The sequence below is a fragment of the Diadema antillarum genome, unplaced genomic scaffold, assembly GCF_040938485.1.
Source record: "Diadema antillarum isolate AM-2024a unplaced genomic scaffold, OU_Dant_1.0 scf00000137, whole genome shotgun sequence".
Taxonomy (NCBI): Eukaryota; Metazoa; Echinodermata; class Echinoidea; order Diadematoida; family Diadematidae; genus Diadema; species Diadema antillarum.
The window spans coordinates 1,389,348-1,406,888 of NW_027271026.1; the positions used below are offsets into that span (position 1 = coordinate 1,389,348).

General features: G+C 38.0%; 1 protein-coding gene across 1 annotated transcript in view; it reads right to left on the bottom strand.

The window, feature by feature from the left end:
* Window positions 1-17,541, bottom strand: part of LOC139721055 (endophilin-A2-like) — a 58,581-nt gene that overhangs the window by 14,151 nt on the left and 26,889 nt on the right. The window contains exons 3-7 of the mRNA XM_071632385.1: window positions 15,999-16,071; window positions 15,403-15,546; window positions 11,643-11,776; window positions 8,347-8,413; window positions 633-733 (exon numbers count right to left, since the gene is read on the bottom strand). Of these exons, the coding sequence (XP_071488486.1) occupies window positions 633-733; window positions 8,347-8,413; window positions 11,643-11,776; window positions 15,403-15,546; window positions 15,999-16,071 (519 nt within the window). The remainder of the gene's footprint in view (window positions 1-632; window positions 734-8,346; window positions 8,414-11,642; window positions 11,777-15,402; window positions 15,547-15,998; window positions 16,072-17,541) is intronic.

Here is a 17,541-nt window from a genome sequence, read left to right on the forward strand (position 1 = left end):
ATTTATTCCAAAATGAAAAATTTTGGGTGAATGCATGTAACGTTGGACAGAAATCTATGTACTAACATATGAAGGTCAAATTATGAATGCTCATTGAAACTTTGTTGTTTTTCAATTGAATGGCCCAATTTTGATGAGACAAGATAATAACAGCTCTAAAAATCTATTATACATCGTGTTTGATACCATTTCTAGACTTAGTGGTGAACGCGCATTAAACATGGACAGACCAAAATGTGACAAGTTGGTTTATTTGAAGCAATTTTAATGCAAAGTTACCTCTCATTAAAGTGTTCGAGAAGATCAAATTGTATTGGGGGATACTGCACATTGGAAACGCAAAATAAAGAGACATCCCTGAAAAGTACCCTTTTGCTGTGGAAATGCCTATTTATAAGACAAATATTTGTTTTTGTCTGAATACCCACATAACCATCGAAACACTAAAGTCTTTATCCCCCCCCCCCCCCCCCTCCACCCAACCAACACTGCTTGCACTGGCCAGGGTGCCCCAGGTATACGAGACCACATTGTCGCTTTATTATCTAGCATCTTGCCTAGCCTCAAACTTGTCAAAGTGACATGTCACATTTCTCAGACTCGACAGGTCCAGCCAAGGATAATCCACTCACGTCACTCTCCAGCAAGTTGCGCATGCCGCTTTCTACGATGTCTCTGGACTCCTCGAACTTTTCCTCTGCCATTCTGATCTCCTCCTCTGGTATCGTAGAACCTGTTCACATACACAAAACACATACGACAAACAAACACACACACAAACACATAAAAAGAAATAAAGAGATGATGAAATATGTTACAAGGAGTGACTTACTTGGCAAATGAAAGTGCATGTTGTGAAAAATATGATACAACAAATTTTTGGCACTCTACAGCTCCATTTGTCTATGCAAAAATTGTAATGACATTCATTCAAATGAAGTGGATCAAGAATATAAGGATAAATAAAGTGGATTCACAACTCAGTTACATGCATGTTAGAGACAGCAGTATTGTGCCCCAGAGTTGAGGTGATCCTGCCACTGCCAACACAGGCGTACATTGGTCCCAATGCATGGACTCTGTATAAACGGATGTCACTAAAGACAGTGTGTGGCAATGTGATTTCAAGCAACATTGTGCAGAAGAGCAAAGCTGGCAGGAAACACAAGACTGTGACTGTACACCATTGTCAAGAAGGGATGCACCAAATAATATGATTGCATTATGCAATTACTTCAGAATGTTCCTGTGCCAGAAGTATATTAGTTTTATAGCCCACTGAAATGTGAATTTGTTTTGATGGAGGAGTGGGGAGGGGGGAAGGAGGAAGAATTAACCAAATTTGCTGCCATATTTGTTCATATGAAAAGGTTTGCATAAATTGACCCCCCCCCAAAAAAAAAAAAAAAAAAAAGAGAATACACTGTGCACAGTATCTGATCTCTAGCCATGTGAAACTGGAAATCAAGCTGAGCTGTGTATCCACATCAGACAGCGACAAAAGGTAGTAGCAGCTCATATGCAAATTATGAGAATCTAGTGGCAAACCTGACTCACTGTCACATCTTGCAAAATGACTTATGAGAGGTTGACACAATGCCAATGAGTACCCTTGTTCCATGCCTACGTACGATGAAGGTTATCACCATATTGATAGAACAATTACAACTATGAGTACATGAACAAAGAATGTCCCTGGCATTAACATAAACATTCCATGAATGATTTAGTATTTTCAGCACTGTTGAAACAATGGATGGATATGGGGAGTTGATAATTTCCTAGAAATATAAAGATGACTAGGCAATTCTTAAGTTGTTGGCAAATCATACAGTCTATATATGTAACATGTCTCTGGGGTCAAGCTGCAATTGGAAATGAATAAAAACAAAAAGTGGAATACATAGATATTAATTGCATGGAAAACAATTAATGTTATATGAATGAAATTGATGCAATACACTGAAAACTAATCATCAGTACCATCAAACATAATCATACATTAATGTGTACAATATACAGCTATAAACTTTGCAATACGTCTAGACAAAGTATCGGAGGTACACTTTACATTGTTTATCACAATTACAGCAAGGCTCTGCAATATTTAGCAACAGTAGACTATATTACAGCTTGCAACAAACACACAACAAAAATGTCCATTAACTCAAACATGGATACTACCAAACAATGATACACAACAACCATGAAATCGTGATATTAGCCTTTTCTTTTTCTTTTTTCTTGTTTTGCAAACCACTAAAAGCTGAAGCATAAACAAAATCAAAATCATGACATCACAAAGTCAGCATGCAATGTACAGAATTACCTGTTATGTAAACTAGAACACGCAAGGGATAATGTAAGCTGAACTTTTGGTGAACTACATGAGCATAGTACACATGTATCTTTTTTTTTTCTTTCTCTCTCTCTCTAAAAAAAAGCCTGGAGACTTAAAATGTAATTTGCGCTCTATAAAAATTGTTTATTATTATTATTGTTTTCTGCCACTGCTATGCATGTCAATAAATGTTTCACCCAGCAAGACTTTGCTACCCATCTTTATGTGTGGATGTGTCTCTTCATTAACTGATCTGCACAGGTTGTTGCAGTTTGCCATGTGGCTATCACATCACATATCATGTTAGCTATCCCCCAAATGTCTACTACAGTTAGTTGTCCACTAAAGCCAACATGTGTGCTGTCTGTATAGATAGACGCTTCAGGCATAGATGCTACAAGTACGTATGTGCAAAGGATTAGCCTTGCTTCCATGAATAACTTGCCGGTGGGATAATTTGCATTGCATGTGTTTTGTACTTCGTTGCTGTGATGTAAAATAATGGCATGCTGGGTTTTATCCTCCAATGTCATTAAAGTAATGTTAGGTGGGCAAGATTGTACCTCATGATCCAACTGAGAAGGGGAACAAAATGTATATTCCGTTTGTGATATTTTACGGCGGCATCACATCAATGACGGACTGGTATGCTCACTTGCATTTATTTAATCTTGCATACTAACGACAAGTCATGCAATATTGTCAATCTTTACACAGCTGCATGTATCAGTTGTGGTGCAGCTGACAAACAGACAAGTATCATAACTACTATTCAACACAAAGCACATTACCAATTACGACGTGGGATGAGCCACAGTTTCGTATATTATACCATATAAAGTACAACAACAAAAATGTATTATCCTTATGGGTATCCTCGGTATGTAGACCTATTTTGTTCACAATTTTAAATCTTAATCTTTTAGCAAAAAAATCAAGCAAAGCAAATGGGATTCCATCAGGATATGATACTGATGGAATCCCATTTTCTTTGCTCAATTTTCCTTTGATAAATTATGTTCATTTCTGGTCAGTATTCCTTCTGTTTGCATTTGATATTGAATCTTGACAACAATTCATCACAGTATACCCATGCAAAGAATGGGTGAGGAGCCAATTATGGAATGATATCAAGCTGCATATGAAATTCATGAAAAAACGACAACAGCAGCACTTTAACACTTGTCATGTAAGGCAAAAGCATTTAAGATAAGCCAGATTTGTGGTCAAGTGGAATGCCTTCATCTTCTCACACTAACACTGTACATATCATAAGAATGTGGCCCTTCATTTATGAAAACTTTGGCGAAGTTAATTGATCTTGATACCTGACCAAGAATTAACCTGAACATCCTTTGGTACAGAGGAAATATTTCTCAATTTATTCTATTTTATTTTTATTTTTTATTTTTGGATCCGATGCAGCAAATTATGTTATTATTGGATTGACCTAATGGGAATAATGGATGAAAAATTGTATCTAAACTTAATTTTGGTGACCTTTGACATTGACCTTTGATCTTCCACGTCTGCAGTTTCAGGCAACTAATAGATAATATATTTTCATCCTTCTTATTGGAGAGCATTATCACTGCACATTCCTAACTGAAGTCGCGGCTGGAAAAGAAATCGAATTGTGTAACCACAGCATAGTGAGCATTGTGAGCATAATGACTGGAAATGAGCAAAGAACAGTGACCTTAATCTTGAGCTTTCATTGTGACCTTTGATGCAAGCAGCATTACAAGGTGTGGTGTATATCTTACCCTGTCCACCAAACGATACTACCACTGGATACTCCTACCCAAATATTGACTGAAAAAAATAATGACCTTTAACCTTTCACCACAGGAAAATAATTGGCTACCTATTTATACACCTCTAACCACATTAAACATTACTGAATATTCCAAAATGCAGTTACTATTTAAAAAAATATATATATTATTATAGCTGAAAAAATATGACCATCATTACTTGCTGGATTTTGCCCCAAATCTAATCTATCTCCACTTCACGTAACATTTTTGGGTCCTGTACAATGTAAATCGTTTGATCAGCTTTTCCTGAATTGCAATGACTGGGGCAGGCAGACAGACAACCTGAATGCATAATGCCCAAGGCACCCTTTATACATGTAGGCTCAGGCATGAAGTAGGAAAGGAATTAATCCCCGTGATGACATTTATATTCGATGTATTTGCCCACCAACTACTTGCCATGGCCGTATGTGTGAAAGCTGAAGAGGTTTTGTTATGTGCAACCAGTCATACTTATCATATCATAATATTATATCACAGAGTGCTAAAAAGTTGATGAGGAGACAGGGGGAAGGACAGAGGGGAGGTAGACGAAAGCGAAAGGGGGAAAAAAAAATAGAGGGCGAAATAACTTAAGGAGTGATCATGACAGCCTTCACCGCTACTGACGCGATTACAGAATGGCAATCCTTCACCTCTACTTACCCCGTAAGAATTTGAAGCATTCCCACATTTCCATGCAAATCATAATCTAAACACCATGTATGAAACATGTTGTAAAATGCAAATCATTGCAAAAAATTTGACCAAACACCGACTTGACCGAAGACACCGATCTTCATAGACATGTGGATTGAGTGAATGCAGCAATATGAGTAGAACACATCAGCGAGATTTTGAGGAAAATCGGACAGTCCGTTCAAAAGTTATTAATTTCTGAAGTTCTACTCAGTCACTGCTGGATGAGAAGACTACTACAGCTTGTGATGTCACATTTGTACAACAATATAAAGAAAATATAAAGAAAATTCAACGTATTTTACCCTTTCTCGCATAATAAAAGAACACTTGACTTGCCTCTTTCAGAAGGCAGGGGGAATAATATCACCCTCAATAGTTATCAGTGACAAGTCGAGGAAATGTGCACTTTTTTTCAATAAACAAAATTTTGTGAAATTCTCTTTATATTTCATTATCTCGTTGTACGCATGTGACATCATACACTGTAGTAGTCTTCCCATCCAGCTGTGACTGCACAGATACTTTAAATTTCCAAACTTTTGAGCGGATTTCCCAATTTTCCCCAAACTTTCACTGATGTGTTCTACTAACATTGCTGCATTCACTAAATCCACATGTTTGTGAAGGTGGACTTGTCCTTTGTTAAATTTGGCACCCCACTTTTTTTTTCCCACAGCATTTCCTTATTCAGAAAATTCAGTGCTTCCATAGAATGCTCTGATGATAATGACAAAACATTTGTAAATATAGGTCACCAAACTCTAATAAAAGTTACATTCAAAAGAATATTCAATTATCCATATGTACAAGTTTAAACTAAAATTGGTACAGCATTATTCTGCCAACAGCAAGTATTCCTAAGAGGTAAAATTCAATTTACTGTAGACTGCCTTGATTAAAGTTGTTACAGTTCTAGCTCCAAAAAAACAACAACAAAGAAACAAATATTTATATAAACGTCACAGAGGAGTGTATGACTCTTAACATTGGCTTGGTGCAGATACAACCAGCTGATATTATAAGCAGGAAAAGCTATGAACTAGAAAATAGCAAGCCTACAGTACATATAACTGATAGTATCCCACCCATTGTGCACAAGCTCCATTTATTGCCAGGCGAAAAGTGAGAGACACTAAATTAGATTGGATCAGTTTCATGCAGGTATACAGGTAGCGAACATGCAAGTGTTAAAACAGTTAGAACAATGATAAAAGGGGAAAGCACATTGAGTAACACTCATGTGACAAGTTACCTCCTGAGATGTCAATAGAGGGCGACAAACAGAGTTTAGGGAAAGGGGGAAAGAGAAACACAGCTGAACTGTTATCAACAATCACATAAGTACAGAAATTCACATGCATTTGCAAGGTGAAAACAGTACTTAATCAATGAGAATCACATGTAAAAGATTCAATGTATATGTATGCTCAACTCTGTCAAAGTAAAAAACCAACATAATCCAATGCAACTCTTGATCAGTTTCCAACAGCAATCATCAAGGAATTTAGCTAAATTGGCACATCTAATGAACTGTTCATTAAGTATTTACAGTTAAGGGAAAGGGAAAGGGATATTTCTGTACACTCAAGACGTGACGACCAATACTGTCACTTTATGGGAGATCCCAACTGAAGATTGTCGTGCAACAGATACCTCAACAGTAGAATCAGGCATGCATTAAAATGTACATGACTCTCCCCTTGCACACTTAGTCAGCTGTACTTGAGATTTTATACCAAGATAAGAATGAGTACAGCACAAGCTTACGAAACCAAAACGCTCATTCTGGAAAATGTGGGCAACGTTAGTATGACAAATGAATTAAGAGAGGAGCTCTTTAGAAAGGGATATCAATTTTCAAGATCAAATGATAATGATTCCCAAACTCTTCTCTACCCCCCCCCCCCGCAAAAAAAAAAAATCAACACTTTCTTGGTCTTTTAGGAGAAATACTTTAATGCCAACTACTGCAGAGCACATTATGAAATTGTCAATGTGTAGGAAATCACAAAATACCACAGAATATCAAAATTATTTGAAGTATGCTTAAATCCTTATTCCACATATATTCTCAGCCCTCTGCGTCACTGCTGTAAGAGCCATGAAGGTAAACGGCATCCATGCAAGGTTTTTTCTTTCACAACTAGTCTGTACCGGGTGAAAATTCTTCGAGAAAAATGAGCATACTTTAAAAATAAACAAATGATGGAGGAAGAGAATGAACGTAATATGCACTATATCATTTGAGTTGTTGTCATAACGACCGTCGCTCATGATTCATGGACAAACTTAGTAAATCCACTGAGATAAATTTTCCTCATCATGGCTGAGGGGACTTATCAGTTACCTTCTCAAATTCCACAAACTGCCCATTATAGAATACATGGAAGAGACTAACAGTGACTTTTAAATTTTTGACTATTAAGAACACTAGCATTCTTTTGTTCCTTTTTGAAAGGAAGCAGATATCAAAAAGCAATGTATCTGCAATGCAAATATTACCGATGCAATATTCAAACATGCAAACATATCCCAACATCAGGACGCAAAAGAACTATGGCTTGATTTGCTTGACTGCTTCACAGTGCTCTCAATTCAATTCCATCCCTTTAATCCAAACCCCAACAAGCAAATTCTTTTGAGGAACTTCCAGCTTGAAAACAGACTAAGATTCTATTCCCCGCATCAATGATGGATACTATGACTGACGAAATACAAACTTTATTCATAATTCCTTTCTTTCAAAAATGTTATAGGAAAGTATGTCACATATTTTCCTTCCTTTTTCTTTTCTCTTCCGTTATGAAGGGTTTCACCTTTCTCAAGAACAACGTACAGAAATTTAGAAGGATTGATCTCGCATAATGCTTCCTGTCAGTTTTCATTTGATTCTACAGGAATTTAGTGTCCATCATCTTGGAGAATGGATAGATCCGAGAGACAGAGACAAAGTCAAACAGAATACTACATAGCAGATATTCCTTAATGACATCGAAGTACATGAAATGATAGACTGAAGTGATACATATACATTACTAATGTGGGCATTTTACAAGTTTAAAAACAGTTAAACAAAGATTTGAAGAGTTTGATCGCAAAAGTTAATTCAATTCTTGTAAATTTGGGATATTTGGAATTAGAGCTGTTTCAAATCAAATAAAATAGTAAAAAATTATTCATGTGATTTTTGTTTTATCACAACTTTTATTACGAGAGATAACAATGGAAAGGATTTGTTTTGGTTTATGTGATGATTGACCTTCTTTAAAATGTTTAAAAGGGCACTTAAGCCGTTTCACAATCAAACTCTTTGGTTGCTGAGAAATCGCACTACTGTAATGACCGACTGATAGATACTCATGGAGTCTAAGTCCTATACTTGGAATGACTGCTATGCACAAAGATTGTTATGATTGTCCCAGTTTTGACAACTGGATATTCTTGATAAAGAAGATTCTACGGAATGACAGCAATTCGTCTGATAACTGCAAGACATCTTCATACCTTTCTGCACTTTCCTCTTCTTGCAGTCGTAGTCTAATCTGCGTCCTTGCATCTTCTTGCGGTGTTGCTGTGGCCAAAGATCAGAGAAGAAATTACATCAAGATTAGGTTACAGTCATTTGCACCTTTGGCATATGAGAATGCCAATGGTGCTAATTCTGAACAAATTTCAAAGAGTATGAACACTTCAACACCCCTGCAGCTCAATTGATGATATTCAATTACAGGTACAGTGGAACCTTGTTATTAATAACTAGGTCAGATATAGCAAGCTATCAATAGAATGGGGTAATATTGCACATCCCATTCCTTTTAAATTCTTGTTTTATTCTCTGATACAAGATACTTGATATAACAACAATGATATAACAAATTTCTGTGTTCCCATGTAGCCTGATAAACAAGATTCCCTTTGTGATGATAGTAGTGAACACTACTCTAGTGCAATTGTCCATTAAAAAGATGTTCATGGTGCTTTACGGAGAAGGAAAAATGAAAAAATGTGTGTAAAAAGATTTTGTCTTTTACATGATTGCTAAAAAGATACGTTTTAAGGAACATTTCATTGTGGCCACATGCTTCACAGATTTTTTTTTCTTTCTTTTCTTAAAATCTGAAAAAAAAATAATCAGTTCAATATTAGATGATCTTTGAAGGTGGAGATTTGCATGGTGAACCGTAAACGCAATGTTCGTCAGTTCAATATTGCAGGACAGGTAACGAAATTTTTCATGATAAATATCTAATGATTTCATATTAATATCAGTCATTCCCCTGAAATACATAACTTCGCATTTCATGCAGCAATACATATTCCACTTTATGCCTAAAGTTGGGACCAAATGGATAACCATGTATCTAAAATGATTGTGAAGACCTCTAAATCACTATCTTTTATAGCCCTTTGTGAGGAAGGAGGAACGTGTTACAAAACTAAACATTGTTAAACGTAGCAAAAACATTGTTGACAAAAGTCTTGCAGTGGTAACACTTGAACAAGCTTGAAAAACATCTCCTAGGAAAATTAAATTCTGTTAACCCTTCCTGTCTCTCCAACTTTGGACAGTGTGTACAAAACTATAGGGATTTCTGTGCCAATTAGCACTCAAAACACACAAAGAATCTTACTACTCCTTTTCACCCTACACGGACAAAGGAAGCCCTAATCCACTGTTCACTTGCCACCATAACCAAGCACACACTATAATCTCTTGCCTTGAAGACTTTAGAATAGGAGGCACACAGTTTGAAAGAGCTTTTCCATAATCCCCTTCATTACCAAATCCAAATGAGGATTTTCTTTTACTAGATAGAAACAAGAAGGGGGCAAAGAAGTTGTGGCTTTTTATTCTTGTGTGTATAGAGTGCAAGGGTACTGTAATTTCAAGGCCTTTTGGTACAGTGCTCACATTTTAAAGTTAATACTTCACAGCTATCAAACAACAATAAATGTGACTAGTTCCCACAGTGTTGTCTTTCCTGTTGAGAAGAACTCAAACCTGTATACCATGACATTGCCAAGTGTAACTGACCTTTTCCCAATTTTATTCTGCTGGTAGGATAGATGAGCAGTACCTTCTACAATATGAGCATAAATTTGATTTAAAATGGATGTTCTGCTGAAATCACCACATGCACTACACATAACAAAATAAGTATTTCACCTCCCCCCCCCTCCCCACCAAAAACAAGGCACTTATACAGAGAAAGACGCAGCAGATTTGTACAACTGTTCAAGTATTGTATGATGGCTGGCTCATATAAATCTATTCATTTCACATTTTATATTGCTTGTTTGATAACCTTGATCAACATCATATGTGAGATATTAAACTATTTGTACTTAAAATCTGAATAAAACAAAACTATGTAAGAATATCTTTGAAAAGCCTTTACCATGATTACTTTTATAACCATGATGATACTCAGCTGATCACATGTTCCCCAGATCCCTAACTGCCTATAAACGAAAATACACACCTTGTGCTTATTGAACACTGTATCTTCATACAAGGTCCCCTTTCAGCATAAGGCTTGAAATAATTACTAAGTTAAGAAATGACAATTGCACCTGACGCTACGTCCTACATACCATAGAAACACCAGACAACCTCAATGCAGATTGTTCCCAATTAAAGTTAACTCTACTGCGGCTACTTGTGACCGCTGTCACTGCTCTATGAAACAGGTCCCAATATGTGAATATGCAGATAAATTTACAAAGCAATCCATTTCTTGACTACAAGGACTTAACAATGATGGCAATTGTTTTTCACAGAGAACATCCAAACTCGGTATTAAATCCATGCAAACTGAATGCATCTATGTGCATTACACTATCAGAATACAAGGAGTACATATAACCTACTTTGTACAGTATGCGTCTGCTTTACAGCAAACTACACAGTGACCCACCTATTTCTCTGATGTGATAAGCAAATGCATCTAATGTTAATCAGGTCCCTTTTTGTTTATTTACTGCTGGGGAGTATATCTCAGAGTGGAATTTCTGCTCTGATGTCAGAGTGTAGGTGTGTATGTATGCTTTAAGGTGTGTATGTAAAGGGGGAGGGGTGGAAGGAAAGACATGTACATTTCATATGACTGATATATCCCCTGAAATGCTCTGTAATCATAATTGCTTAATTGCTGTGTCATATTCAATCAATATCATATTGCTCAAATTGCATAATTTTCTAGAATTTGTGTATCATAAAAGGCTAACATTACTCAGCCTTTGAAGATGTAAAATGATAATTGCATTCATTGATATGAAGAAATGTTTTTGAGGTTTTTATTTTCGTGACTTTCGCGAGTCGGGTGCTATTTGCGAAATTAAAGACACACGAAAAAAATTGACTCTGATCTCGATATGAATGTGACATATTGGTATGCACATGCACATTTCTCAGTTCAGTTCAGTGCTCCATGATACAAAATTCAACCACTCGCAAAATCGTTGGAAAGTCCCGATTCGCGAAAATTAACACTCGCTAAATATATGGCGTATACAGTATTATGGATAAACCTGCCTTGATTATAAATCCAGTCAGAATGTTGCAAGAACAATGGCCCATATCAAATTCAACTTGTAAAATCAACACTGATTTTGTCACTAGCACAAAATGAAAAAAAATATGGGCAATTTCTTTAGCACTAACTTTGTCAAAGATTATGCACACTCATAGGGTTACACCAAGCTGAGCTGAAAAGAACCCTTTCAGCATGACACTATTGCCATTCTCTACAAACCCCCAACCCTCCTTTCGGCTGGCTGCTCAGCCAGGCAGCTCTTACCGCGATCTCCTTCAGTTCTTTCTGCTTCAGGTGCTCGAGGGGGTCCAAGAAGTTCTGCTTCACATTGAAATCCAGATTGTCTTTGATGTCGGCTAGCTGCTTGTAAGCCTCTCCTGCCTCCAGCAGAGCATTACCTGTACAGCAAGATGTGGAGGGGAAGGGGGGGGGGTAGAGAACAGAGAGAAAGAGAGAGGGAAAAAAGACAAACAGACAACAAAATAGACAGGAAGACAGACAGGTGGAAAGGGAAAAAGAAGACCAAAGAATGGAAGAGAGAGACAGAAAGCCAGAGCCAGAAAAACATACAGAAATATAGGAAAAAAAAGGGGGGGGGGACGTAGGGAAGAGAAAATGCAAAGAAGAGAGGACGGCATTTAAAATGCAGGAAAAATAGTATGTGGAGTGGAGAGGCATTAACAGATAGCGAAACAGGAACAGCAAGAAGGAAACTATTAATCCATTATACACTTTCAACTTGTCTTTCATATATGCAACCGAATATACAACACATGCCAAACTGAACATCTCTGATGCGAGCACTTGTGAAATCCTCTCAAAATGAAGTGTACGCTCTAGTGCTCTTTTCACAAACTCATACGAGGGAGGTGCTACATGGGTAGATGGAGTGGCAACACTTCATAACTCATGCAAACACGTTTGGGTTTTAAAGCATTATACAGCGGGATGTCTACCATTCCTCTTCGCTTTGAAGTCAAGCTTGGTGCCGCTCTAGCTCCGAGATGAAATTTGGAGATGAAGACAATGTTTCACATTTCATTGAATTACAAGCTGTATTTCAATGCAAATTTGAATGAAATACTACAATTTATTTATAACAGTTTAGGAAAGAATACATCATGAACATCGTATGTATTTCTGTACTCCTCGTAACGGGCAAATTGTAATGAAATGAAAATTAGGTCCTCTTAAAAATTGAATATGTCTCCACAATGCACACATTTGCGCATGTTAGTTTTACTTCTCTTAACCTGGCGTATTTCAGCTGTCAAATAAAGTACTACAATAAAGTGTGTTATAGCAAGTTTTCTTTTTCTTTTTGCTGTTAAAAGTGTATTTATTAGTGCATATTGATTCACTGCTCCAACTGAAAGCACACACATTTATTGTTGCGGGCACATTGAAAGAGAGAGTGAACTACAGCAGGGGGAAGTCTTTTTATGCTGTGAGAGTGCTAGTCTTGATTACTGGTCCAATGCTCTCTTTCGCCAGAGCAACTGGGTACCACCCGTGGTGAACTTCTTGGCAGTGCCAAGTACGACTTCTACGGAGAGCAGTACATACAGTAGTCCTTCTTCCACCTGTAACACTCCTCCACCCCCCCCCCCCCCCCCCTCTGCTCATACTCAGTTTTACCACATAGGCAGCAGGCATCATTGTGTGAGAGATTGTGGTGTTCAGCAGGCATGTATCGATTGTATCACCAAACCATGATTTCTTACCCTATGGGATTTGGGCTTTTAACTTTTTTGTGAGATACTAAGAAACCACTTATGAAATAATACAGAGCATACCATTATAAGAAGAATTAAAAGTTTATTAGATGAAAATCAGTTTTGGAATGGCTGAGACATCAAAACGAGAGTAAAACAAAGTGATCCTAATGCAAAAGGTGGTCCCACCTTTTATTACGATTGATCTGTTTTGGATTTCTCAGCCACTTCAAAAACAATTTTCATCAAATAAACTTTGAATCCCTCTTGGAATTTTAAGTTCTTTCATATCTCATAAGAGGTTTCTCATGATCTCATCAAAAAATGTTAGAAACTCACAGTTAAGTCTCAACCAAAACTATATGACCCCTTTGAATATACAGACAACATTGCTGTTCTCCCCGTACCTTTCCTTCCGCTGCAGTGCAATCTAAATCACCTTGCATACTGACTCTACGTGCACGGATGCATATATCTGTTAGTGAATGACTTGTGGATATGACAAGAGGAAAAAATGGCCTCCACAGAATGGTTCCTCAGCTGACAGTGCACTGTTTGCTTGTAAACACAAAGTGTATTTCACAATTATATCTTCCTGATGCAGGGCTCTACAGTAGCGGTGGCCTGATGGCCAAGTGGCCCAGGGCCACTAAAACTGATGTCGGGCCACCAAACTGCCAAAAAGGTTATCTTCTGGTGGCCCAATGAGGCCACTAAGACTTTTATTTGATTGTTATACTTCCCCATTTTAAGCTGCCACATTTCTTTTGGGGCCATCAAAATTTCAGATTTCAGTGGCCCATTCGTGCCCCCCCATCCCCCCCCCCCCCCGAAAAAAAAGTGGGCCAAACAAGAAAAAAGTTTGTTTCAAGCCTTGATGATTACATCCTAATGGCAGTAAAGCAATAGTATAATCAAATTTGAAGACACTGCCGATGTTTATTGATGTACCGGTATGTAGATACACAGTTTCAATTCTTATGTTGTTCTTTTCATGGAATTTGGAAATGACATCTAAGAGAGAGATTGCTTTTGGAAACATATGAAACAACTACTACTGTGATTGTTACTGTGAATTTTAGATAGCTCAAAAAATTGGAAACATAGATTGCCATTATTTCTGACAGCATATATAAACTCACAGCAAATTGCATGAACACTTGATGATTATGTGTGAAGTTATATTTATGATACCAATCATGTACTTATGAAGAAAAGGATATTAGAGGGAAAATGCTGTGAATGTGCGTACACACCAACACCTGCCACACTAGGCTCAGTCTCAACACCACATCTCTCCAAGAATTGCATTGCTTCTATTCTTAAAGGAGAAAGAAAAAAATGCTGCCACATGTTCAAGCACATTGTACACCTGTACGTAATAGCATGTCACACTATATGTACCACAGCTGTGTAAATGAATAATTTGGTTGGTATTTATAATGGACAAGAGAACTAGCAATGTGACAGTATACAATCCTTTTCTGCACGGTCTCAAAATGATGGAACATCAAACCTAGACCCCGTTTACAGTGCGAGGCTTGGCCGCCGGCCGAGCCGCGGCCGAGTCCACCTTCATTTCAGTGTAAACACGCAAAAGGCCAAATGCGAGGCCAAAATTGGCCTCGCATTTGGCCACGCTTTGGAGGTGGTCTCAGCCGGCTGAGCCGCGGCCGAGCCGCGGCCGAGCCTGGCCTTTTCTCAGTGTAAACGCAAACTGGGCCAAATGCGCGGCCAATTTTAGTCTGACTTCCAAACCCTCTGCCTGTACTATTTCGCTATTCAGCATTTTAACCCCCTAAACGTCGAAAACTAGTATAGTTTAAGGTGGTTTTGTCCTGCAAAGGATTTTTTCCTTCGGCAAAGGCCTCTGCCCGAATGGCGACTTCGTCGCCACGGAATTCAGTTGGCAAAGGGTCTGAAAACCAGGGGGGTGTTTCATCAACGTTTGTCAGCGCTGACAACTTGAATCACCATAGGAACAGTCAGTGACCAGAGCATCTCAGCCAATCAAAACCAAGGATTTTGCTGAAATTGGTCAGGTCAGCGCCGACAGTTGTCGGCGCTGACAAGCGTTGATGAAACACCCCCCTGACAATACCAAATTGTGTTTGTTTACAAGCAGAGCGCCACAACCACAAAATATTGAAAGGTTTGAATCAAAAGTGCGGCCGAGCCTGGCAGTGTAAAACGGACAAAATTGCGGGGCTCTGCCTCGCAATTGAGGTAGGGCTCGGCCACGGCTGGGCCCAGCCCCGCACTGTAAACGGGGTCCTATTCACTGGAAGGAGTAAAGAGTACTGGCTTACCAAATAATGAGTCTTCATTGAGCTCCCTCCCGTGCTTGAGGAACGTCTCGCCAAGGTTTCCCTCCGGCTGCGGGTAGCGGGAGTTCTTCGTCTGACCTCGCATCTTTGAAACCGTGTGTGCCGTGCTCAGCTTGGCTCGTGTGACTGCGTTGAAAATGACATCAACAGACCATTTTGGCTACTGCATCTTTCGGAGTTCAAGATATTCTTACCATAATGTCGACTACGTGTAATTAACGATTTAATATGATTAATACCTTAATACAAACTACCCATTCTCACACATATATGCACTTGTAACACAGTTTATAAAAGCAATGTTCATTCTTCTTATCAACCTCAAGAAAAATCTGACAAATATAAGCATAACACTCCTGATAACTAGTGATTGGTATAAAATAAAAAAGCATTTGTTAAATTTGAGGTCAAATCATTTCTGCTTGAGAAGTCCTTTATTGATCTGCAAAAGCAGATGAAAGTGTCCTGACCACAGTGATACACTAATATACAGGTGTACAATACTGACCCCTTTAGAAGAGGTGCCACAGGAGAATATGTGTTATCAAAATGTATGAAAGCAGAATATGAAGGCTTACGTGGATTTGGCTGGAGGAACTCTGTTGTCTTGGTGATGATTTCATCCACTGCCACCCCAGTGGCATCAACTTTCTGTGAAGGAATTAAGAGAAAATTATTCTTTTTACTTCGTAATTGGTTCTGTCACACGCATGTCCTCACAACACTAATGCTCATATGTTACTATGAAAAGAAAAGTTTGCGTCATATTTCTAATCACACATCAAAATTATTTACCGACATACAATGTAATTCTTGTAAAATGTTGTTACAATTATACTGTTTTATGACTTGCAGAGTCTACAAATGTATATATCACTACACTGTCCATATTCTTTATGTGTTAAAAAACAAACAAACACACACTCCGCAACAATACTAATACAGGGTATCTGTTTTCTGTCTTCCCAACTTTCTTTTGCAGCTAAAGTACATGTAACTTGACAAAGCCTGATGTGACCCTTTAAGTTACTGTCAAATTACTGGTAAGAGTTCAACAGTGTCTCTTGAGAGAGAGAGCTAGGTAGACTGGGGATGATTCTCTCAACTCCGATGACTGGTTCTGTGAAAGCAGTCAGTGACATGGAGGCAGAGAGAAGACCCCCCTAGTCTGAGGCGCCCTGCGCATAGTACGCCTCTATCCACTTGATTGAATTCAATCACCCACTTGGCGTGGTGCTGTGGAATATTGGGCAAGATGATCCACTTATGTTTCACCGAGGCTGATCGGGTACGTTCCCCAAGTGGGAAACATTGGCGTGTGACACACAGTCAAGGTGGAGGAGATACAAACAATATTGGCAGCGTGGATATGTATCATTTACGGGCCAAGTATATTCTCTGAAAATAGCCAAATACATGAATAAATTGCAAAGCCACATATCATAATCATAAACTGGAGTATCAAATAGCAGGTGTGGAATTTAAGATGAGAAAACCACACTTATGACATTTCTGTGAAATCTACATCAGGTACATTTTCTGTTGGTGCTTTGTGTTTCATTTTGCAACTGAGAAATGCTTGTATTTGTTAATACTATGAGTCTCATTATTCATAATATACTTGTACATTGTAAAACCACATTACATGTATCCACTTTAATACATTTCTGCAATTGGATGTGTCAATGATTGTACAATGTACCCCGAGAGGTCTTTTTTTCTCCATCTCCTTATTACCTGACTTAAGCATTTCATTTGTTTTCTTTTTCTTCCCTGTTTCCTTATTACCTTGGACTTGAGCATTTCAGTTGTTTTCTTAGTAGTGTTACGTGATGGACATAAATGTGATATTTTACGAGCCATTGTTGAAACATTCTGCTTGATACCTAATAAATCTTCTGAAAGTCTGGGGGTTATGATTTTCTTTCTCTCTAAAAGATAATGTCTCTACCACTGCCTTGTTTGATTTAACAGATGTGCTATTCATATCAGCAAGTATTGTCCAATGGAGAATTCTGTCCACATGGTTCCAATTGAGGTGTCCTGTACATGTGCAGTGTTGATATATTTAGCTAATAAGAGCCTGTTAGTAAAGTGTTTGGTTGATGGCACAATGTTAAT